At 45.6% G+C, this 25,905-nt stretch overlaps 1 protein-coding gene across 2 annotated transcripts in view; it reads right to left on the reverse strand.

The window, feature by feature from the left end:
• Window positions 1–6,147: 6,147 nt before the first annotated feature.
• LOC137429045 (tetratricopeptide repeat protein 7B) overlaps window positions 6,148–25,905 on the reverse strand; it is a 164,739-nt gene continuing 144,981 nt past the window's right edge. For both annotated transcript variants that reach the window (XM_068119061.2, XM_068119059.2), the window contains exons 13-20: window positions 25,736–25,793; window positions 22,652–22,724; window positions 18,440–18,600; window positions 16,721–16,837; window positions 16,509–16,606; window positions 13,923–14,063; window positions 9,148–9,350; window positions 6,148–6,896 (exon numbers count right to left, since the gene is read on the reverse strand). In XM_068119061.2, coding sequence (XP_067975162.2) covers window positions 6,675–6,896; window positions 9,148–9,350; window positions 13,923–14,063; window positions 16,509–16,606; window positions 16,721–16,837; window positions 18,440–18,600; window positions 22,652–22,724; window positions 25,736–25,793 — 1,073 coding nt within the window. In that variant the 3' untranslated portion in view covers window positions 6,148–6,674. The remainder of the gene's footprint in view (window positions 6,897–9,147; window positions 9,351–13,922; window positions 14,064–16,508; window positions 16,607–16,720; window positions 16,838–18,439; window positions 18,601–22,651; window positions 22,725–25,735; window positions 25,794–25,905) is intronic.

A 25,905-nucleotide genomic window follows, 5' to 3' on the forward strand; every position in this document is an offset into this window, starting at 1 on the left:
TGAGTGGGCCCTTTGTCTGGGGATAAGTTAAGATTGCGTAAGTGCCTGCTCTGTGTCTCTTCAGATCATTGTACATTAATAATAAACCGTGTTCTTCCTCTTATTTGACTGTTCCCGTCATTTCACAATTGGCTTAGAACCGCTCGAATCGGGTTCAATAAAAGGTAACGGCACGCGTCACGTGATACGCACACCGCTCGGGCGTATTCGATTAGCGTGGCTTGTGCGAGGTCCGGTCCCCGTTTTCGTGACAGCGTGGGTCAAAGGTACATGCGGCGTCGACCCGATACCCTTTTTCACGCTCGCTGCGGAAGTGGCGATTCGGCCTCGTGGACACGAAGACCCGAGGGGGAAAAGGGGCTTAACCTCCCCTCTGTACGTCAACAGGCTTCGGGAGATCCGCAACAAATTGGTGTCAGGAGTGGGATAATTGGACCTAGAGTGCGCTTCACGTACTCGAAATTACGAGCGCACAAAATTTAGTTTAAGAACCAAATTATATTTGTACGATGGCTGGCCAAGGCGGTCAAATGCCGGTGGGAATAATAGATGAAGAGGAACTAATGACCCAGGACCAACAGGAGGAGTTGGTAGTGGAGGAGGAAGTTGAAGTATGGCCGGCAGCAGGGGAAGAAAATGGCGGCGCCTCGCACGTGGCGGCGAGGGCCAAGCCCGCAGCGCCAATAGATATAGCCTTTTTTATGGTGCAATTCAGGGCGTATATGGGAGAAGAAATGGATAAAATGACTGCAAAAATGGATGCCCAAAAGGACGAAATGCGGGGAATGAATGATAACATGAAAGAAATGGGGTACAAATCCACCAGGGAAATGAAGGAATTGGGGGACAAATCCACCCGGGAAATGGAGAAATTGAGGGCAGAGTCGAGAAAGGACATTAAAAAATGGGGGAGGACATTGGGTGCAGGTTGAGCGGGAGGGTCGCGGTGGTACGCGACGAGGTGACCCGGTGCGGAGAACGCGTGGGGAGCGAGCTTGAGCGAAGGACAGTCAAGCTGGCCGCGGCTATGGGAGTCGCGACGCGAGGTGTAAGGGGGCCGACGATCGTCGCATTGGAAAATCAAATTTTGGGGGCGCCGGCGAAGGCCGAGTTGGAAAATAAATTTTAGGGGCGCCGACGATCGTCGTGGAAAAAGAAATAATTGGGGCTGAAGAGATGGGAGAAGCAGAAAATAAGTCACGGAGAGAAGAAATGGAACACGCGCAAAGTCTGTGTTTGCACCGTGATGCCGGGCTTGCTAACGAAATAAAGAGTTTGCAGGTGCTGGTGGAGAAGGAGGGCCCCGCGGTGAGTAGAGAAAATGGCGCGAATGTGTTTGGCGCAAACGGGTATTCGGCGCGCTTGGGAGAGAGGTGAGACCCGCGCGTTCGCGATGGGGCCATTGTGCGATGTCCGAGTGAGGGTGGCACGGAGTATGAGAGAGAGTGCGTACCCGAGTGTGCGATGGCCGAGTGTGCACCGGAGTGTGCGATGGCCGAGTGTGTAAAGGAAGAGTGTGCACTGGCGTGTGCGAGGGCCGAGTGTGTGAGAGAAAAGTGTGCACCGGAGTGCGAGGAAGAATGCACACCGGAGTGTGTGCGGGAAGAGTGTGCGATACTGGAGTGCGAGGAAGAATGCACACCGGAGTGTGTGTGGGTAGAGTGTGCATCGGAGTGTGAGTGAGAGTGCACACCTGAGTGTGTGAGGGGCACGTGTGCACCTGGAGAGTGTGCACCGGAGTGTGTGATAACGGGATGTGTGAGAGGCGCGTGTGCGCCTGGGTGTGCGAGTGTGGAGTGGGTCGCGAGGTGTGAGGACACGGCTCAAGGATCGACACCTACCGGGGTGGCGCGTAGTGGGACTGGTAGCATACGCGAGCCCCCGGTGAGTTGTGTGCTGCAGGGACCGGAGGGGATCGGTGCCGCGTCGGTCTCACGAGGACCGGCGTGCACGATTCGTGCCTCCGGCCCTCGCACTGTATGGCTGGTGCCGTGTGGCGGCAAGACCGATCGGCCGGGTTCAAGGGGAGGTCGGAGGTTTCGGAGCCACGCACCTTGTCGGGTGAGGTGCGCTGATCGTGGCTGGTTGGGCCATCATGCGTGGGACCGCGAGACCCCGCGCAGGGATGGAGCCCGGCACTTGGGCCCATCAATCCCTCCCCCCTTGGATCGAAAATGCCGGACGGACACCCCATACAGGCGACCAACCACCCGCATGGATCGCTCGGCCCTTCGAGGCCGAGCTGTGACAACGAACCTCCATGAATGGGGGCTCGTAGCGTAGAGGACTGTGGAGAGTAGTGTACCCCGCGTGGGGGAATGGTGGTGTCACCATTCCTCCCATGGGGGGGGGCCCATGAGCATTAGTTTAGGGGGATGGCAATGTTAGGCCCGTGGAGGGGCCAGCAATGGTTGCCTCCATGGGGCACCGAAGCTAGCCGAGGGAGGGCTAGGATAATGTTAGGGATTTAGAAGACAGTTGGGACATGAGATTTAAGTCGTGACACCTGAACTATAGGGGGGACGTAGAGAGTTTAGGTGGATGATAAAGAAAAGGGTGTGCATAGTGTAAAGGGACGACGGTGAAACACGAGTTTTAGGGGAAAGTAGTCAGTTAGATGATGCTGTGTGTTTGAGGAGTTGTGTTGGAGAGTGTAAATGGAATTGTGTTGAGGTGTGTGAGAAAAATGGTGTGAGAATAATTGGTGTGAGAATGGTTGGTGTGGAATAAAAGGTGTGGAATGCATGGTGCGAAGGATTGAATGGGGGGAAGTGGAACCCATTCACGAAAGCCTGGGGGGGGGGGGGTAGTGTAAAGCCAGGTAGAGGGCATAGGTAAATTGTATGGATATTGACACCTGTGGTGCGGGTAGTAGCAAGAAGTGCTTTGGAGGGTGCATGAGTCTGTGGCTTACTTAGTGCGTGTGGTTATTGGGGCACTCCGCCACTGGTAGTTTGTCGGCCAGGTGAGGCCGCAGGTACGCTCTGGGAGCCGGTTAGGGTAGTTGTCGAGTGGGGCCCGAGGATCCCAGGAGACGACCCAGGTTGCCCGATGCCAAGGTGGGCACAGAGGGGGTAAGTGTCAGGAAGGGCCTTCCCCAGGTTAGGTAGTCGCAGGAGCAGGCAAGCTCGGGAGGCGGCTTCAGTGGCGGAGGTGCGCAGGTAGTTAGACCTGCTGGTAGGGCCACACAACCCAGCCCCGAAATTGTGTGAGGGCACAGAGAGAAAATTTGTGGGGGTGAGACCCAAATTTGGAGGGCACCACAGTGTGGGCAATGGGAATTCGGGTTCTTAGAACCACATAGTTTAAAGAGGCCGATTGGCAGGGCATGACCCCGGGTAGGTTAAAAGTAAATGTCAGTAGTGTAGTTAGGATGTGAGAAATCCCTTCGCACCATCCACATCCATTCACTGAGGAGGACGAGCTCCACACTGAGGCTCTGTGGGGTGATTTGAGTAGTGAGACGCATCATGACATGATGAGACATTGTGTGTGTTCCATCCCTTCCTTCCTGGGAGGGATTTGGGGACGGATTTGGAGTTAGAGGGGGATATGGGAGACAAGACGTAGAGACGGATTCAAAATACAAGGGGGGCTAGGGTAGTGTAACCAACGGTGGGGGGTATGGATGGCGAGGGATGAGTTTGCTCTGCTCGCTCTTCCGCGTCCCTCGCACCGCACCGGGCATGGTGGTGCCTGGTCACCTTGTTTTTCTATGTGCCACTGCGTCCTTTCCGCTTGCTTGTTGTGCCTTGTCTTCCCTCCCCGACCCAGGACCATTTTGGAGGCCGAACTGTGCAGCATCCATTCTGCACCCTTGTTCCACTGTGCAGCACCTTGCTGCCAGTCCTTTTGCTGCACCTTTGCTACACTTGTGCAGCTGGCCTGTGCAGCACTTTGCTGCCAAACACCTCTTGCTGCACCTTGTCACACTTATGGACCACAAGCCTTGTGGCTCGCACCTCTGCTGTGCAGCATCCTGCTGCAAAATCATCTTGAAACTTCGGACCACTTGTTTGAGTGGCACTGATGCCACGCAGTTGGACCACATGGGAGTGGCCCTGCTTTGCAGTGAAAAATAAAAGCATTTTTTATTATTGTGTGCTCGGGATGAAGAAGATGTGCAAGTTTAGATGGCCGTGATGCTTCAAATGGCCTGTATGCCGGTCAGGGCCAGCCGGTTTTGTTAGCCGCACACAGAAGAGCAAGAAGCAAGATGCAAGATGCAAGCAGCAAGTGCCACATTGAGTGTTTTGTTGTTTCTCTCCCCTCCAATCTTCTCTTCCAAAGTACAGGTCCCGGGTCATAGAATTGTAAATAAGTTTAAGTTCTCTGCTTGTAAATATAAGAATGTGCCCACCGGCTATGTGTGTAGTTTGAAATTCCGGAAATACTCGGGTAGTTGTGGGTGAGAAACTGTTAGAGTAGCTGCTCAACGCAATAGGAGGGACATATCTAGTGTTAAAAATGTCGCACACATGGGTCAGAGTAAATGCTAGAGGGATTACACCTATGTGTCACATTTTAAAGTAATGTTAAATTTGCATGCCAGACTCTACCGGTCGTTCCATTGTTGGGGTCCACTCGGGACTAGTCTGGTGAGAGAGGGGTGTTGTGTTGCGGTTGTGGGAATAAAGGATAACCCTCCTCGTAGGTAGACGCACCACAACATGTAGCCTTGCTGTAGTACAGTTATCTCTGAGTAAATGTAAGCATAGTCTCCTTTCCTGTGTTAGTTTTGCATTGAGCAGGCCAGTGAGTAGGCCTCAAATAGGCTAGCATGCCATGTGCTCGGCCTGAACAAGTCTGGCAAGGCCGAAGGGAGGAGCTGCAGGGGGAGTGGCCGGTAAGCAACGAGCCGCCAATCAGAGCTTGAGGTGAGTGGCTCACCACGGCGACAAGAGGTGGGGCTTGGAACATTCGGGTAAGGCCGGGGCGGAGCCATAAAACCCTGCTCCGGGCCCTCCCGCGTCAGACGAGAGTGGAGTTCAGTTGAGTCGGAGCCCTTGTGAGAGTCGGAGCCAGCGAGAGCCAGAGAGTCAGTCAGAGTTTGCCCTGAACAAGCAGAGACAAGTCGGAGAGAGAACCGCAGCAGATAAGAACGCGTCAGAATCGCCCAGCTCCTGAACGAGTCGGAGTGCTTGTAACTGCTTGTAATAGTCTCGTTGTACACAAACATTCCCCGTGCCCTGTGCCCTGTGCTCTGCGGCTGTATAATACGCGCTTGTGGAGACGATCCAATCCGGAGCCACCTCTGCCGGCGATCCTCCTACCTGGGCTTCCTGCATACGTGCCGTGGCCACCAGAGGGCCACGCCGGGCGAGCTGTCCCGGAGCGACCGACGGCAAGGCGTGCCTGGCGCGCGAACTTCCTTCCTTCTTTTTCCCCGCGTGAGTGAGTGGGCCCTTTGTCTGGGGATAAGTTACGATTGCTTAAGTGCCTGCTCTGTGTCTCTTCGGATCATTGTACATTAATAATAAACCGTGTTCTTCCTCTTATTTGACCGTTCCCGTCATTTCACAATTGGCTTAGCATCGTACGAATAGAACCGCTCGAATCGGGTTCAATAAAAGGTAACGGCACGAGTCACGTGATACGCACACCGCTCGGGCGTATTCGATTAGCGTGACTTGTGCGAGGTCCTTTCCCCGTTTTCGTGGCAGCGTGGGTCAAAGGTACGTGCAGCGTCGACCCGATACCCTTTTTCACGCTCGCTGCGGAAGTGGCGATTCAGCCTCATGGGACACGAAGACCCGAGGGGGAAAAGGGGCTTAACCCCCCCTCTGTACGTCGACGGGCTTCGGGAGATCCGCAACAATACCATAACCTGTAGACATTACAGCACTCAAATCACTGTAATAACTGGAGTGCAAACAAGATAAAATGTGCATTTCCACATTGCTTACTGACAATGTCATTTGATAAAAAGTGCATTTTGTCAGACTTTGGAAAACAAGACAAGGCCTGTACGACGATATGCCCTGACGAAACCTCACAAAGCAATTTTACAATCCAAAGTTATACTGTATTAATTATTTTTGTTTGAAGCTGTGGAGTTTAAACATCCTTTCATGACCACAAATCATACATAGAGCGGGTACACGGATTTGGCACACGACATAAAAAAGTTTACAAGATTCGAGTCCATAGAGTTTGTACATTTAATACAACACCAAGTGCAAAACTCCTAAATGTGAATCTCTTTGCTTCCCCTCAAACAGAAGTTCAATAAGCCTCGGACATACATTTCACCCCCAAAAAATCTCAAACTTAGGGCCAAAATTGGAGCATTTATGCCAGTCATATATCTCATTTACATATTAAAAGGTTTTTTTTTGCAATTCAACTGTTGTCGTCACCTTCAAAATAAAACACTGAAACAAAAGCAAAACAAACTTTGCTGCATCTGATCGTAAAGCTACAACAAATGAGGGGGAATAATTATGAGGAAAGGTTGGAAATAAAATAAATAAACCAAATCTTATTTCAAAGTTGACAAACGAAGAGATGAGGGGAGATGAGAAATGGTGTGGAAGTGCAAGTTGAAAAGAGGAGTGAAGGAAGAGCAAGCGAGGACGAGGAATATGGAGTGCTGGGTTAGAGGGAATGGGTCGAGTCACATGGAAAGGAAATAAAGATTTGGGAAGTTACGCACTGGGTGGAGTCGGGCAACGTTACAGCGTCCTTGGGATGACGTTAAATGGGACGATGGGGCTGCTGGCCTCCAACTCGAGGGCGCCGAGTAGACACTCGCTGGCTGCGCACGTCTGACCCTGGACTTGAAGAACCTCTCCCAAATTGTTCCAGGCTTCATGTGCCGTCGAATTAACGCGCACGGCATCCCGCAGCACCTTCTCGGCGAGACCTCCTCGGCCAAGCCTCTGGAGCACCAAACCCTGTGCAGGATGAACACCATCATGGAATGTGCGCATCCTGAGCAACTTCGAGCACCAACATATTGGACAGGTGCATGTAGCTTACAACCGTGGACTCGGAAAAAATGAAAAAGTGCAACAATCAATCACTTCCAGCTACTTTGAATTCCACATTGGGACCTATTCAAACATTTCATGGACCTTTGCAGTTTTTTTTTTTTAAAGGTAATTTTAGTGGAATTCTTTAGGAAATTTCTCTTCAGAGGTACAGGATATAATCAACACGTCCTGGCGGTCTTTGGGACGTTTTTTGGGGGTACTCGCATTTACCACAGGTAATTCAAAGGGGTGCAACGACTTTTGCTTCACAATCTCCATTAAAAGTCGAGTAGCCAATTCCCAGTTGTACTCCATGGGACTGTCAGGATTGCTTCCAGGTAGCGCGCTTTTGCTTTTGAGCTTGCGAGTCTGTCTGGGTTCAATTTCCGACTCGACTATAAACGGTCACCAGGGCGATTCGAGACTCTGTGATATTACTGACACAAAATGATGATGACAATAATAATAATAATAACAAATGGTACATAATGATGAACGTCTGTCTGTCTAGGCCATAATGTTTTTCCCATTTGACCTTTTGTCATCAAATTTTCAACAAAGCTTTATGAGAAAATGGAGAAAGAAATTGCGGACCGAATTTACGAAAGGAGTTTAGCGAGCGTCTTGCTAACACACGCCTAACCCTTAAACGCTGACAAAAACATCTTTGTACGTGCACAGATAATTGCACATCCAGTTAGTAATTTACAAATAGAGATAAACAGCTGTTTAGTTGTGTGTGTCAAAACACCAGATTAGCCTGTGAAACCCCGCTCATATCTCCAACATACACACTGACATTTAACATTTTGACCAATTTTACGACCCTTTTGACCAAATTTACGACCCTTTTGACCAAATTTTACGACCCTTTTGACCAAATTTACAAAGGGAGTGTGTATGTACAGCTGTTTAGTTGTGTGTGTCTAAGCACCAGATTAGCCTGTGAAACCCCGCTCATATCTCCAACATACACACTGACATTTAACATTTTGACCAATTTTACGACCCTTTTGACCAAATTTACAAAGGGAGTGTGTATGTACAGCTGTTTAGTTGTGTGTGTCTAAGCACCAGATTAGCCTGTGAAACCCCGCTCATATCTCCAACATACACACTGACATTTAACATTTTGACCAAATTTACGACCCTTTTGACCAAATTTACAAAGGGAGTGTGTATGTACAGCTGTTTAGTTGTGTGTGTCTAAGCACCAGATTAGCCTGTGAAACCCCGCTCATATCTCCAACATACACACTGACATTTAACATTTTGACCAAATTTACGACCCTTTTGACCAAATTTTACGACCAATTTTACGACCCTTTTGACCAAATTTACAAAGGGAGTGTGTATGTACAGCTGTTTAGTTGTGTGTGTTGGTGCCTGTGAAATCTGGCAGGCACCAGATTAGCCTGTGAAACCCCACTCATATCTCCAACATCCACGCTGACCTTTAACCTTTTGACCAAATTGTTAATTTGCCTTCTCCATATTAGAAAACTTTGTTGAAAATTTGATGACAAAACTCAAATGGTAAATTTAAATTTCAGGTCCATTGGATGAAAATTGATGATTTTAGGTGACACGGACCTTTGACCTTTTGAACTTTTGACAAAATTATTAATTTGTCTTCTACATATTATCATAAGAAGGCTTCGGCCATATTATCACAATAAGGCTTTGACCATATTATCATAATAAGGCTTTGGCCATATTATCATAATAAGGCCATATTTTCACAATAAGGCTTTGGCCATATTATCATAATAAGGCCATATTATCATAATAAGGCCATATTATCATAATAAGGCCATATTATCACAATAAGGCTTTGGCCATATTATCATAATAAAATTTGTTGATGGCAAAACTCAAATGGTTAAAAAAGTTACGGTGGACACACGCGCGCGCGCGCACGCACACACACACACACACACACACACACACACACACACACACACACACACACACACACACACACACACACACACACACACACACACACACACACACACACACACACACACACACACACACTGCAAAACCCCGTCTCCTGCACTAATAATGTCAGTTGACGCTGTAATGGCCGTTTTCAAAATATGTTGCAAATAGGTAAAACAGATTGGAGAAAATACGAGGTTGGAGACAAAATGTATTCTATGAAACGTACCAAACTCTGCATGGTGCGGACGTGCATGGGGTTGATGGCCAGTGCCTCATCGTACCAGCGCTTAGCATCGTCCAGGTTTCCACGTAGCTCAGACACTTGGCCACGTAGATAGAGCACGTGGTGAGACATGGGGAATAGACCTGCAGCTTCCTGGATACATGCAAGTGCCTCAGTTGGCTTGCCAATACCAATGTAGACTTCAGCTGGAGAGCAAAGGTAAAAGTGTGCAGTTTCATTTATAAACTGTTAATATGTATAAAACATTACAACACATTGTGACACTTCCCATTCCTAATAAAAGTCGTAATATACACTCCCCCTGGGAGCTAAATATGCCCACAACAGCCGCTCCGTCTGGCATGGGTCACTGGGTCAGTGCTTGAAACACTTGCGCTATTCCACACGTAGAGGCAAAAATTGCATGTCGTCTCCCCATCCTTGCGAAGGAATGAGGGTTGGGGTTTACCCCTCCAATTCCAAATTCGCGCTCATACCTACACGGGGGCATTGAATCAGTAGCACAGCCAGGTTTGCAAATGTTCTTCGGAGATAATACACCTTGAATGTAGCAATCACTACCTGGTTCTCATATCACCTGTACGATCACCTCTTTCATACCGTTCTGAAACATCCATTTTTACTTCCATAGTCACGGCCTTCCTCTGTGTTTTGCTCGCACTACCAACTTTGCTACTCCACGGACGCTTTCCAGTCATGATTCCAAGGGTTACGCTTATTACAGCGGCCCAATGCACGCGCAAAATGGGAAACGCATCACTGCACGCACAACACTAACATGGAGGGTTTCCGGAAACTGAGGGAGAGGGAAGCAATCTATAGGGAAGGCAATCTATAGGAAAGGCAATCTATAGGGAAGGTAATCTATAGGGAAGGCAATCTATAGGGAAGGTAATCTATAGGGAAGGCAATCTATAGGAAAGGCAATCTATAGGGAAGGTAATCTATAGGGAAGGCAATCTATAGGAAAGGCAATCTATAGGGAAGGCAATCTATAGGAAAGGCAATCTATAGGAAAGGCAATCTATAGGAAAGGCAATCTATAGGAAAGGCAATCTATAGGAAAGGCAATCTATAGGGAAGGCAATCTATAGGAAAGGCAATCTATAGGAAAGGCAATCTATAGGAAAGGCAATCTATAGGAAAGGCAATCTATAGGAAAGGCAATCTATAGGGAAGGCAATCTATAGGGAAGGCAATCTATAGGGAAGGCAATCTATAGGAAAGGCAATCTATAGGAAAGGCAATCTATAGGTGAGGCAATCTATAGGGAAGGCAATCTATAGGTAAGGCAATCTATAGGGAAGGCAATCTATAGGTAAGGCAATCTATAGGTAAGGTAATCTATAGGTAAGGTAATCTATAGGTAAGGCAATCTATAGGTAAGGCAATCTATAGGTAAGGCAATCTATAGATAAGGTAATCTATAGGTAAGGCAATCTATAGGTAAGGCAATCTATAGGTAAGGCAATCTATAGGTAAGGCAATCTATAGGTAAGGCAATCTAGCCGGAGTCCCGGTGTTATCGCGAACACGTTTTCATGTTGTTCAGTGCGAAAGTTTAATCGCAGCGTTACTCACGCACTCGAGTCACGTAATTACAAAAAATGGTATAAATGACAGGTACGCACTACTGCAAAAAACACGCAGACACAACACGCATAAAACGCAAGCTTACTATACTGGAGCTGGAATGTACGACACTAACAATGTGGTGATGTCACACGCCAGGAAATGGCAGTATGTTTTTTCAATTTAAATCGTATGTTTTTTAAAAAGTAGCATTACATTCTATACACATTCTTTATTTAAACGTATCGCAATGTGGACACTTTTAAACAAGACCGAAAGTCTAACAGCTGGGCTTGTAAAAGCTGGGCTTGTAAAAGCTGGGCTTGTAAAATATTATAAACCACAAACACACATCATTAGCTTTTTAAACAGTCGCTAATGCTGATTATAACATTAAACAAAGAAATTTGGAGGAATCCCGACATCCATGAGGTAAGTTTTACTAACAGAACTGAGGGAAGGTCTACTGTAATCTACAGACTTAGCATTTAATATGGAATTTTTATTTTTTTTGACTTGGGTTTACTTTCTTAACTCAGTATATCAATCTGGTGAGTTTCTTTTACACTTTGGTGATTTATTTGTTAAAAGAACCATGTCACATTGTCTGTCGCAGCAAGAAGTCAACAACAGGATTATATCACAGGTGGCGTGGCAAAATGTACGGACAGGTGCATTTGATGATTGGCTTCACAGTCGGGTATACAAGGGTTGTTGCGTTCTGTATTAGTGGAAAACAACTGCTGCACATCTCCAAAAGTTATTGCCGCTTCCTCTGGAGATGGTCCGTCAACTCGACAATGCTGTTTGTCATGGAGTGGTGGCTTTACGAAATTACGGCATGAAACAGCGTGCTATTGCTCGGCAGTATGGCATCACTCAAGGTCAAGTGTCAAAGATCCTGAAACGAAATGCTCAGAGGGGTGTCCCTACTCCAATACCGAGGCCAGGACGTCCCCTCAGAACCACAAGGAGGGATGATCGCCAGCTGCACCGGTTAGTCCGCAATGGCCGTACCAAGTCAGCTAATCGGCTTAGGGCTGAGTGGCAGCAACTGACAAATGTGCCTGTATCCAGAAGGCTAGTCAACCAACGACTGGTTCAAGCAGGCTATCGTGCCAGGCGTCCCCTGAGAAAGCCACGCCTGACCAGATAACACCACCAGCGCCGATTGCAGTGGGCCAGAGAGCACCGTCAATGGCAGCCAGGACACTGGAAGCACGTGATCTTCAGTGACGAGTCTATATTTCTGGTCTATCGTCAAGATGGCCGCGTCCGAGTGTGCAGACAAGTGCATGAAGCCTACAACAAAGATTTTATAGTGCCAAGAGTCCAAGCTGGAGGTGGTAGGGTGACCGTTTGGGTTGCTTTTCATGCAGGGGGCAAAACTGACCTGGTTGTTCTGAATGGAAACCTGAACCAGTTCAAGTACAGGGCCATTCTGGAAGAAACATTGCTTCCATTTGCTCGTGCAGCCTTTCGAGGAAACTTTGTCTTCCAAGATGACAATGCACGGCCTCATCGTGCTCGCATGATCCAACACTTTCTTGCTGACCGTGGTGTAGAGCATATGGAGTGGCCTGCCATGTCCCCGGATATGAATCCGATAGAGAACTTGTGGGCAGAATTAACGTGTCAAATCGACCACTTGGACCAGCAGCCGACCTCTGTGCGTTAATTGCAGCAGGCTATTGTCACTGCATGGCAAGCGATTCCTGTCCAAACCTTGGCAAATCTCGTGAACAGCATGCCTCAACGTGTACGTGCTCTCCTGAATGCTCGTGGGGGTTACACGAAGTACTGAACTGTAATTTTACTGTCCGTAATCCCAGTCGTAATTTAACTTTTGTTTTTGTTAAAAAAAAATTTGAGTAATGTGCAAAATAAAGAGATACTTCTGGAAAACGTACAGAAGTTTAACACAGTACTGTCCATGAATTGAGTTCGATATCAGTTTACATCACTTTCAAGGATCAATTTATTTGTTTCGAAATGTGAAGTGGTTTTTGTTTCTTTTAAAGGTCACATTAACAAAATCTAGAATAATTTCAACATAATTCCAATGAACTTTTGGTTCTAAGACATCTTGAAAAGTAAGTTCACCCCCACAAAAAAATATTCCATATTAAATGCCAAGTCTGTAGATTACACCCCACAAGGGTTGGGTACGTACCGTTTTGTTGGAAGCTCTGTAACGTCTATGCTTTCGATACTTGATGGTCATTTTAACAATCGGTTTGTTTGTGTTTCACACTGAATGAAAAAAGTAAAGGTAGAGCATGGAAATTGTGATATATGACAGGTTCGACGATATGTTCGGCATGAACGGCATATAAATAAAAATGGCAGAGTGTGGAGAGTCAGCCGCCGTACCGCCGTAATGACATCAGACGTAATCACATCACCCTGTCATGTGACTAGATCCTCAGCTTTGATTGGTATATGTTTGAAGGGGTATACGTACATACATACATACAGATGGACAAACGCTGTTCTAGACGGCTTTGTCCTATGGGCTACGCCATAAAAATCTATCTTGGTCATTATGGTTCCTTCTGAGTGTGGGACTGGCGCCGGCCGAGGAGCCATTGTAAATCCGGCACTGGAGACCAGGTGGGTATTCCCATCAAGCATTCCATACTCCTGTTTGTCAATCAATCAGAATTGTCAGGAACACGATGACATGTTGGGGTCACTGTGCCGAAAATGCAAAATGGCTAACAAAAATGAAAAAAACAACAACAAAAAAACAAATGGTTACCGAAAATGAATAAACAACACCAAAAAAAACAAATGGTTACCGAAAATGAAAGGTATTATTTAAATGTTTGACTCGATGCATGTTGGGAAATTGGCCGATGACCCCACAAGACACTCAGGATGTCTCTTCTGTGGTGTACAGGAAGAGACAGAATTTTAAACAAATAAAAGAAAGGTTTTACGACATTACATGATATTGAGATATTGTGATACAAGTCCAACCTGGTTTATGTGTAAGGGCGAATGTTATCATTATTTGCCTTCGTCTCGATGCTCACGTGACTTGCTTATATCTGCCCTGATAAAACATTATTCAAAATACAACGGGAATGGATCCTGGATCAAGGGCAGCACATTATAGGGACAAAACCAGTAGATTGGTCATTGCGACCAACCATAGTCATGACAAGACCGTTCTCGATCACCTGCGTGAAGCCAAATCTGAGTGAGGATCATCCAGGGGTGCATCGGGCCCTGTCTGCGAATGCAACTCTGCAGCGATGAGTCAACTTCAGAAAGAGCCTGCTCCACTCGTGAGGCTGCTATTGATGGTGCGTGAATCGACCCTGGGGAAGGTGGGTTGGTAGAAAATGGAGCAGGGTCAGGATTAGGTTCAGGGTTATCAAATTGTAAACAAGGAATTCCATACATCTCCTACCTAAACATCCATAAATTAATGTGTCAGGATATTAAAAGATAAAAGCAGATTTAAAATAAATAAAAATCAGATGAAACACACAAAGACAGTGATGACATTTAACATTAGACGTTTACACAACACTTTATGGCAGTTCAGAAGCAGGTCCAGTGCTTTTTCCTTGTCCCAATACAAAATTCTAATTTGTACAAGATGTGACAGAAATAGTGCCACCTTTGGTGGTAGCTGGTATTACAATTAATCTTTCTTCATCTTCATAATATAATGGTACCTTCTCAAAATTATGATATGGAGTATGATATGTTGCGGTCAATACAATTTCTTTCAAAAAGGACAAATATTAAAAATGCATTTTGAAGAATTTTCCCAACCACAGCACATTTCCCACCAAAGGTGGGTCGAGAAGTGGGATACAAAACACTAACTATTCAGCCTGGTGGCGGTATGTGCCCGACCGAGTGCCATTGAAGTTCAACCAAGTGGAGGTATGTGCTCTACCGAGTGCCATTGAAGTTCAACCAAGTGGAGGTATGTGCTCTACCGAGTGCCATTGAAGTTCAACCAAGTGGAGGTATGTACTCTACTGAGGTATGCGCTCTACCGAGTGCCCTTATAGTTCAACCTGGTGGAGGTATGTGCTCTACCGAGTGCCCTTGTAATTCAACCAAGTGGAGGTATGTGCTCTACCGAGGTATGCGCTCTACCAAGGTATACGCTCTACCGAGTGCCCTTGTAGTTCAACCTGGTGGAGGTATGTGCTCTACTGAGTACCCTTGTAGTTCAATCTAGTAGAGGCATGCGCTCTACTGAGTGCCCTTGTAGTTCAACCTGGTGGAGGTATGTGCTCTACTGAGTGCCCTTGTAGTTCAATCTAGTAGAGCATGCGCTCTACTGAGTGCCCTTGTAGTTCAACCTGGTGGAGGTATGCGCACTACTGAGTGCCCTTGTAGTTCAACCTGGTGGAGGTATGCGCTCTACTGAGTGCCCTTGTAGTTCAACCTGGTGGAGGTATGCGCTCTACTGAGTGCCCTTGTAGTTCCATCTAGTAGAGGCATGCGCTCTACTGAGTGCCCTTGTAGTTCAACCTGGTGGAGGTATGTGCTCTACTGAGTGCCCTTGTAGTTCAATCTAGTAGAGGCATGCACTCTACTGAGTGCCCTTGTAGTTCAACCTGGTGGAGGTATGTGTGCTACTGAGTGCCCTTGTAGTTCAACCAAGTGGAGGTATGTGCTCTACCGAGTGCCCTTGTAGTTTAACCTAGTGGAGGTATGTGCTCTACCGAGGTATGCGCTCTACCGAGTGCCCTTCTAATTCAACCTGGTAGAGGTATGTGCTCTACCGAGGCATGCGCTCTACCGAGTGCCCTTGTAATTCAACCTGGTGGAGGTATGCGCCCTACTGAGTGCCCTTGTAGTTCAACCTCGTGGAGGGATGCGCTCCACGGAGAGACCTTCTAGTTCAACCTGATGGAGGTATGCACTCTACGGAGAGCCCTTGTAGTTCAACCTGATGGAGGTATGCCCTCCACGGAGAGCCCTTGTAGTTCAACCTGATGGAGGTATGCGCTCTACCGAGACACCTTGTAGTTCAACCTGATGGAGGTATGCGCTCTACCGAGAGCCCTTGTAGTTCAACCTGATGGAGGTATGCACTCTACGGAGTGCCCTTGTAGTTCAACCTAGTGGAGGTATGCACTCCACCGAGAGCCCTTGTAGTTCAACCTGATGGAGGTACGCGCTCTACGGAAAGCCCTTGTAGTTCAACCTGATGGTGGTATGCGCTCTACCGAGAGCCCTTCTAGTTCAACCTGAGGGAGGTATGTGCGCTACGGAGTGCCCTTGTAGTTCAACCTAGTGGAGGTATGCACTCCACCGAGAGCCCTTGTAGTTCAACCTGATGGAGGTATGCACTCCACCGAGAGCCCTTGTAGTTCAACCTGATGGAGGTATGCGCTCTACGGAGAACCCTTGTAGTTCAACCTGATGGAGGTATGCGCTCTACCGAGAGCCCTTCTAGTTCAACCTGATGGAGGTATGTGCGCTACCGAGAGCCATTCTAGTTGTAACTGTTTTCCTACAGTTATCATCAAGCAGTCTGTATAATTTAATCATCCCAAAGATTTAATCATCTGAAAGTGTTGCACCTGCTAATAAACAGGGCATAACAGGTACAGCTTCCAACATGATATTCTGCAATAACCAAGAGAATTCCATACACTAAGGTGAAGAAGAAGTCCATGGTATTCATTTGTGGAATAAAAACTGTGCCACGTTATACTAATCTCCCTCATTATTTACACATGTGTAATGCAGCAGGTGGGCCATTACTCCACCAAGATGTTGAGGAGGCTTACCTGTTTCTGGGTCACTGAAGTCTGGAAGGTTCATATACTGCAGATGTCGCTTTTCAGCTGTTGCTCGATCGAGCAGGCTGCTTCCTCGTCCAGAATCACTGTGTGGCAAACGGGAGCCATAAGCAGGTGACAGACACCCAATTATGTGCATGGTTGAGGTCTAGACTAAGGAAGGTGTAAACGAGCGGGCACGATAGATCACGCGTGCTGACCTGGGGTTGCTGAGGCTGTAGCAAGCTTTCCAAATCTGCAGCATGTGTTTGCATGAAAGTAGGGCCTCATCGGGACCTTTGCACAAAGCCTCAAGCTTCACCTTTGTGAAAAGCAGGCTAAAACACACACACGGAACACAATCTTTATCCTTGCATCATTGGGTAAACATGCAATAATATAATCTTCACAAAATAGTGCATAAAAAAACCACCTTTAGAGGCCATTTTTCCCCGCAAGCGGGGTTGGCCTTTTTCGGGGACCGTGGTTGTTGTTGTTTTTTGGTCCCCTTTTTGAAGCAATGTTTTACGGCCGGATGCCCTTCCTGACGCCAACCCTTTTTGCCGCCTTTAACGACAAACAGGGAATTACCAGTGAACTGGTACTCAATTAGCCGACCTCGGAAGGATGACAGGCTGAGTCAACCCCCCTGGCGTTAATTCAGCGATCGACCGGGATTCTAACCCAGGATTCGAGGATCCTAAGCCGGCACCCTAGCCGCTAGCCCAACACCAGGGTTCGAATCCTGGTGTATGCACCACAAATGCAATTCACAAAATAGTGTATGCACCACATTATTAAGTCAACTACCTGGGAAATATGCATTAATTAGCAACTACCTCAACCTGCGAAGAAGCACCACCCAGACATGTATTAACACTTCATTAGTCACCCCTCCTCTTCCACCTCCTCCACATCTTCCCTCCTCCCCAAGTAATCTGTGGGCATTGCCGTGTATTCCGAGTGTTCATTATTCTACTCTTGGTGGGGGTTCACCCATCTATACATCTATGTGGTCTTTTCCAGCAAAATTTTCATCCCATGCATATCCATACTGACTGCATCATTCCATATTCAAATGAATTTCCCTATCCTTGCATTCCCAATCACTTGATGTATTTACCATGGATGCCGAGTTCAATAATTTACATGAGTTCCCCCGCCACGCCACCACAGCCGTCATACTTTTATCGTCTCCAGGCCTGGTTCTCTTCCTGCATTTTGTCTCGAGGAAAGTTCACTTTATTCCATGCTTCTCCTACTGAACTTGTACAAACATTCCTTGCTAATCTTTTCTTCTTTTGAATAGTCCCAAATTATTGGATCTTTTTTTTTTAATGACGTAAAGCATGTCATGTTGACAAAGCTAAGTTTTGCTCTGTTCGACTTCTGTGTTCGACCCAACAATAACATCTTTCAAGCTCAAACACATCTTTCCCTTTCCCAATTTCATTAACGGAAGATTGCCACATGTACTGTCAGTATTCAATGTCTCTATTGTAAAAACATACTGGTACACGCATCGGAGGAACTCCATGAAGGATGGATGTGGATATGTAATAGGTATGCCAATATTCGAAGTGAATGTGTGCTCGGTTGCTGTATACAGCAAGGAGGTTGTTCCAAGATGTATGTCAGATGCACCAAAACTTTGGACAAAAGACAACACGACATACAAGCATCTATTGGACAAGGACCCCCATCCACCACCAACCAATGGTGCATATGTATTAAGTAGATGGCTTCCTAAACCACATCCACAACCTGATTAGTCAATCAGTATACTCGGGTTGTGGCTTTGTTTGATGCTTAACACATGTGGGAACTCCATCTTGCAGGACGTTCTTAAACACCTGGATGCTAACGAGCATAGTAAACGGGCCTTAACAGCCATCAAGTGACTGGAGCAAGGTAACTTTGTGAAATGGGACAAGTGTCACCTGAAGCTCTCTGGATACTCCCCAAGTGCCATGTCCAGAATGTTGAGGGCATCTTGATGGTGTTTCTGGGCTGAAAGGAGCAGTGCGAGCAGGTGTAGGGAATCCATGTTATCACCTTGTAACTGCAGGGATTGGCGTGTGCAGTTCAATGCCTCCGGGATCTACGGAAAGATAACAAATACTGCTCGACCTATATCCTTCAACACAGGTGACGGAGTTTAAATGCGCAAAATAAGAGATAAGAGAGAAAATAAGAGATCTCAAAAAGATAAAGGTCAATCAAAATGTACCAAATCATTATTTATCAATATTCAAAGTTTACTAAACAATTCATCTCATCAAGTGCACATGTGCTCCACATGCAGCTCAATGTTAAAGAAATTGACATGTACAAGATAAAACAAAACTTGATAATCATAATTTACAAGTAATTGACTGCAGACATGAGCTGTGACCATCTAATGGTTGGGAATCCTGATGACTTTGCTCCTCATGGTCCGATATAAAAGCTTCAAAGAGAAACGTATTCACTTTTATACAAGAAGCACAAATGTAACTGCCTCTGGGACAAGCAGTCACAAGTGATAATTTTGTGAAAAAGAAGCTTCATACATGTTCTAATTTTGTTTTCAAATAAAATAATATATTATTAGCACTTTCTTCAGTTGGCTTAAGGACTGAGATATAGATATGTACCAAATATTATGGGCCAAATGACATAGATATGTATCAAATATTATGGGCCAAATGACATAGAGATATGTACCAAATATGATGTGCCAAATGACATAGATATTCTGTCATTATTGCGTTCTGTATTAGTGGAAAACAACTGCTGCACGTCTCCAAAAGTTATTGCCGCTTCCTCTGGAGATGGTCCGTCAACTCGACAATGCTGTTTGTCATTTAGTGGTGGCTTTACGAAATTCCGGCATGAAACAGCGTGCGATTGCTCGGCAGTATGGCATCACTCAAGGTCAGGTGTCAAAGATCCTAAAACGAAATGCTCAGAGGGGTGTCCCTACTCCAATACCGAGGTCAGGACGTCCCCGCAGAACCACAAGGAGGGATGATCGCCAGCTGCACCGGTTAGTCCGCAATGGCCGTACCAAGTCAGCTAATCGGCTTAGGGCTGAGTGGCAGCAACTGACAAATGTGCCTGTATCCAGAAGGCTAGTCAACCAACGACTGGTTCAAGCAGGCTATCGTGCCAGGCGTCCCCTGAGAAAGCCACGTCTGACCAGACAACACCGCCAGCGCCGATTGCAGTGGGCCAGAGAGCACCGTCAATGGCAGCCAGGACACTGGAATCACGTGATCTTCAGTGACAAGTCTAGATTTCTGGTCTATCGTCAATATGGCCGCGTCCGAGTGCGCAGACAAGTGCATGAAGCCTACAACGAAGATTGTATAGTGCCAAGAGTCCAAGCTGGAGGTGGTGGGGTGACCAATTGGGCCGCTTTTCATGCAGGGGGCAAAACTGACCTGGGTGTTCTGAATGGAAACCTGAACCAGTTCAAGCACACCGCCATTCTGGAAGAAACATTGCTTCCATTTGCTCGTGCAGCCTTTCGAGGAAACTTTGTCTTCCAAGATGACAATGCACGGCCTCATCGTGCTCGCATGATCCAACACTTTGTTGCTGACCGTGGTGTAGAGCATATGGAGTGGTGAAGAGCATATGGAGTGGCCTGCCATGTCCCCGGATATGAATCCGATAGAGAACTTGTGGGCAGAATTAACGCGTCAAATCGACAACTTGGACCGGCAGCCCACCACTGTGCGTGAATTGCAGCAGACTATTGTAACTGCATGGCATGCGATTCCTGTCCAAACCTTGGCAAATCTCGTGAACAGCATGCCTCAACGTGTACGTGCTCTCCTGAATGCTCGTGGGGGGTTACACGAAGTACTGAACTGTAATTTTACTGTCCGTAATCCCAGTCGTAATTTAACTTTTGTTTTTGTTAAAAAAAATTTTTTGGCTAATGTGCAAAATAAAGAGATACTTCTGGAAAACGTACAGAAGTTTAACACAGTACTGTCCATGAATTGAGTTCGATATCAGTTTGCATCACTTTCAAGGAACAATTTATTTGCTTCGAAATGTCAAAAGTGGTTTTTGTTTCTTTTAAAGGTCACATTAACAAAATCTCGAATAATTTCAACATAATTCCAATGAACTTTTGGTTCTAAGTCATCTTGAAAAGTAAGTTCACCCCCACAAAAAAAAAATTCCATATTAAATGCCAAGTCTGTATATATATATATATATGTATGTATGTATGTATGTATGTATGTGTGTATGTATGTATGTATGTATGTATGTATGTATGTATGTGACCTCGTTGATAAGCCCGCAAGGTCGCTCCGTGGAGCAGCCTGCACGTATTGCACTGTGTGAATTATATAATTACCAACTCACGGTCTGAGGTAACTCGGCAAAAAATTATCGAATTTGCACCAAATAAAGTTCATGAATGGTTGCACAGACCCCTACTTCTCACTAAAAGGGGGAAAATAATGTAAATCGGAGTTAAAATAAGCCCGCAAGGTCGCTCCGTGGAGCGGCCTGCACGTATTCAACTATGTGTGAATTATATAATTACCAACTCATGGTCTGAGGTAACTCGGCTAAAAATTATCCAATTTGCACCAAATAAAGTTCATGAATGGATGCACAGACCCCTACTTCTCACTAAAAGTGGAAACAGAATGTAAATTGGAGTTAAAACAAGGAATATTAACAGCTTTGACTTACTGCACTCCAAATTATAGTCCGGAAAACTGTTGGGGAAATTACCAAAGTTCAAAGTGCCATAACTTTGTCAAAAATGATCGAAACGTCGTGAAGTTCGAACTTGATCTGTAACTTATCATGAGGAAACCATGTACCAAGTTCGAAAACATTAGCATTAAGAGTTTAGAAAAAAAGTCCGGAAAGCTGTTCTTTGCGTGACGGACTGACAGACGGACAGATGGAGGGACGGAGTGCAAACCCATAGTCCCCATAGTCCCCTCGGTGTACACCGGTAGGGGACTAATAAGCATGAAATATAAATGTAAATGAATAAATGTAAATATAAATTAAAATCCCATCACTGGTTCACAAGTTAGCTTGGTGAACAGAATTTTTCCCAACGGGACCTCTGAGCTTTGACCTCTTGACCCCATAATCCACTCAGTTTAACCTTACATAAATAAACAAACTTGTACCAAGTTTGACTTGGATCCCGTCAGCCATTCTTAAGTTATTATGGTAACAAAACCCAATCACAGATGGACGGATGGACAGACAACCCAAACACATAATGCCTCCGGCAACTTCTTCAGCAGACACATAAAAAAGGTTGGGCCTGTGCTGGGGATACCCAGGGTCAAATCATGGGCACAGCAGGCAAAAAGTGCACTGTCCCTTGGATGGAGGCTAAACTGGTCATCCTTCTGCTAACATTAGTTGATGTACATCAAAGATCCCACAATGCTATTCGCAAGGAGTATGCAAGTTATTGACAGTGTCCTGGCCAAATTTCAAATTTCGTGCCCCAACTACCTCTGGGAAAGTAAATACTAGGATTGGGACAAAGCGTCACCTGTAGCTTAGAGAGGGCCCAGTGTAATCCTTGCGGCGAGCCACTTTGGCAGCAAAGAATGTTTTTTTTGGGGCAAAGCACCATTTAAGGAGACTGAGAGGGAAATTCTAGGGAAAACACCAATCATGTGATCCAGAACTGAAAATGATATAATGATGTGGAAACTGGAGTGGCAGCACGTGACGATGCAGCAAACAAAGGGTTCCTGAATAATTCAGGCTGCAGTGCGATGCTTGCCTGCTTCCTACTTGTGCTTGGCGTTTTGTTATGTGTAATCGAGTGGTACGCAAATTTTCTGACCAGTTACATGTCACGTGAAAAATCGTCTACGAGTCACTCGTACGCAGTCTGTTCTGGGGTTAGGCCTTGTCTGAGTTGTGGTTCTGGCAGGTTAATGGGAGATCTGGTCTGGAGAACTTCTGAATATTCTCATGGTGAAAAATCATAATTGTACACCTGATACTTACTCGATTTTGTCTCCATTTTCACATTTTCCTTTATTAAATTATTATATTCCCAACTGCTGACAGCATCTTTGCTGACAAATTACTACTACCATTGAATGTGAAATACAGGACCATCAAAAGAGGAATATAACCCCGTTAATAAAAGGTCATACCTGTCGTGAGATTGCAAGCTGAAGAGCAAGGTAAAAAGAGGTCTTGTAATCTTCTGGAGCCAAAGTATGAGCCCTATTTAATGAAGAGAAGATAAAACAGACGAGGTGACTTGGGAAATGAACTTCTTCATGCACAATGATCCTACTGAATAGTAACATCAAGTCACTTTGGATCCATAGTATTTGCATCAAAATGTTCAAAATAAACAACGGTGGAAAACACTTTTTTTTCTTTAAAACAAACAAACAAAAAAACAGTGGCATCAAGTTTCATTTATAAACATTTTAATTTTTGAAAATCAAGAAGTTCACAACTCTCAATGCTCGGAATTAATTACTGATGACTTCATTGGAAAATAATCTCAAGATATGAAGATGCAATGTGGAGAACATTTGCAAAGTTTTAAGACTTCTTGAAAAGCGTACAACTCTATTTGTATATTTGAAATAATCAACCATTGGTTTAAAATTGCTAAACAAGACGGGTTTTGTCATTTTGCACATCTTTTGCGGAGTCGCTCATCCAATGAAAAGCAACCTTGTTGCCAAGATGTGCATCAATATAGTCGCTAATTCCAGCGTAAAACTAATGGATTATGAATGGAGGAGACACAAGCATAAGAATGCAATGCAATGCATAGCATAGCACAAGCATAAGAAAGAACAAGCATAAGAATAAGATGGCACAAGAGGAGAAAAAGCATAACAATACGAGAATGGCACTCGGTAGGTCGCATATCTCCGCCGGGCTGAACAGTTTACGTTTTGTATTCCACTGATAGGCCGGATCTGGATGCAGACATTAACCAAAACCTAATCGGCCTGTTCTTGTCGCCTAACTATTTATTGTATCCACAACTTTTTGAAATATCATGCTATATATCATTTTTGGCACCATCTCTCAATCGTGAAGAATCACCTAAAACAAAAAAATTAATTATCGTATCTGGATCCAGATAGGATCTTCACCAAAATTGAATCGATTTGACCATGTCATACACCCGACCTGTCCACCAAATGACAAATGACGGGTTGAAACGGTTTATTTGACAGTACAGCCTCGTGAGAGTGCCAAAGTCTGAAGCCTGACACTTACGAATTTTTGGGTCCTCTGGGTCATGTGGGTCTACAATACCCATGACTGTCCCACACCCCTCGCCACCATCCCCTCACAATCCCGCATCGTCTGTCACCCTAACAACCCCCGACCACCACACCTCCCCTCCCCCATCCCCTCACAAACCCCCATCATCCGTCACCGTAACTAACAACCCCGGACCACCCCACCTCCCCTCCCCCATCATCAGTCACCCTAACTAACAACCCCCGACCACCCCACCCCTCCCTCCCCCATCCCCTCACAATCCCGCATCGTCCGTCACCCTAACAACCCCTAACCACCGCACCTCCCCCATACCCTCACAATCTCCCATCAACCCTCACCCTGGCTAACAATACCCACAACCACAGCACTCTCCCTCCACCATCCCTCACAACCCCCCATCAACCGTCACCATAGCTAACAATACCCATGACCACCCCACAACCCCCCCTCCTCCCCCGCCTCCCTTCATCACCCCAATCAGTATCGGAATCTGAGCTCACAATGCACTGTTTCTCTTTCTTGCTGTTGAAGGTATTTTACAATTCATTTACGAGGGTCTACATGGTTTAGGTTAATATCAATTTATGAGTCTGATGGTGTTTATATGTGAATGAATAAGATTAGATGGATAAGATTCATTGTGATTCCGAACAGGGGATTTATTTTATATATATATGTTACCTCTGTTCCCTGTCTGTCTGTCTGTATCTCTCTCTCCGTCTGTCTCTGCCTGTCTGTCTGTGTGTCTGTCTGTCTGTGTCTGTCTGTCTGTCTATGTCGGTCTGTCTATGTCGGTCTGTCTGTCAGTCTGTCTATGTTGGTCTGTCTATGTCGGTCTGTCTATGTCGGTCTGTCTATGTCGGTCTGTCTATGTCGGTCTGTCTATGTCGGTCTGTCTATGTCGGTCTGTCTGTTTATGCATCTCTGTCTCTCTCTCTGTCTCTCTCTCTATCTGTCTCCCGCTCTCCGTCTGTCTTTCTCTGTCTCTTTTGCCATTAAGCTCGAGTGAATTGGCTTTAAAAATCCGGTAATGGCCAATTGGGATACACGCATTTAACGTGCATATGGGCCGTTCAAAAATAACGCTATTACATAACGCTATTTTTTTAGGGAGGTGCGTACGAGCTTGATTAAACCTTATTAATAATTTAACACTCGACCCAAATACAGCCAATGGAAATCTGACGCAACAAAGCTGGGCGGGGTTTATTCAGCAGAGGCCTGTTAGGGCCTCCAGGAAACAAAATGGCAGCCATATCATTAGTCTCGGTAATATGTTGGGTGGAGTCAAGCGACAGATGTGGGTGTGGTCCGGCAGCTGTCCGACTAATGGGTGTACATTTCAAAATCGACCCACAACAAGAACACCAATAACAACAGCAACATGAAGCTCTTGTAGACTTGCGACATGTCGCAGGTAAAAACAGGGTTGCTGAAATTGGATTTATTTGAATTCCACTGATTGAAAGCCAATCTTTTTATATATATACAAAGTTAGTTTGATATGATCTGATAGCTATAGTTACCTTTAGTCAGTTTGACAAAACTCGTACAAACGGATTCAAACCAAGTCAGGCAATTTCGAGACGATGTTGGAAGAAAAAAAGTCTTTGGTCATCGTATTTTGAGAATTTGAATTCCATTTCCTTCTGGAACTGTTTTAGCAGTTGTTGTGGATATTTATTTACTGCGAGAATTTAATTTTCTTTTCATTTGACCCTGGTTTATCAGGGATGGTTATCAAACACCATGAGTTTGTTGTTTCCCTCCCTGTAAACCCATGCAGCAATGTGTTGTTTTGTTACTTGTATATTGATAGTTTGTGTTAACATGAATTTCTCCTTGCATATTGATTGATTGTTTGTTTGCTCAGAAATAAAGATATACAAAAACAAACAAACAAACAAAAAGGGACAATCTGGAAGTTTGTTTCATTTTCTCTTCAAACAAAACACATAAAGTGAGTGCAGGTACAGTACCTGTGAAAAGCACTTAAAGCCTTTTTCTGAAGGTCTTCCCTGGCTTGCTGCAAAGTAGCTGAAAGCGATGGAAAAAAAAAAGTTTTTTGTCAAAACAATTATAGAACAGAACGCAACAAGTGTCCCCTCCCCCACCCCCACCTCCACAACCAATTAAAACAACATCAGCA

Source organism: Myxine glutinosa, chromosome 6 (genome assembly GCF_964187855.1).
Source record: "Myxine glutinosa chromosome 6, kmMyxGlut1.1, whole genome shotgun sequence".
In the NCBI taxonomy this organism is placed as follows: Eukaryota; Metazoa; Chordata; class Myxini; order Myxiniformes; family Myxinidae; genus Myxine; species Myxine glutinosa.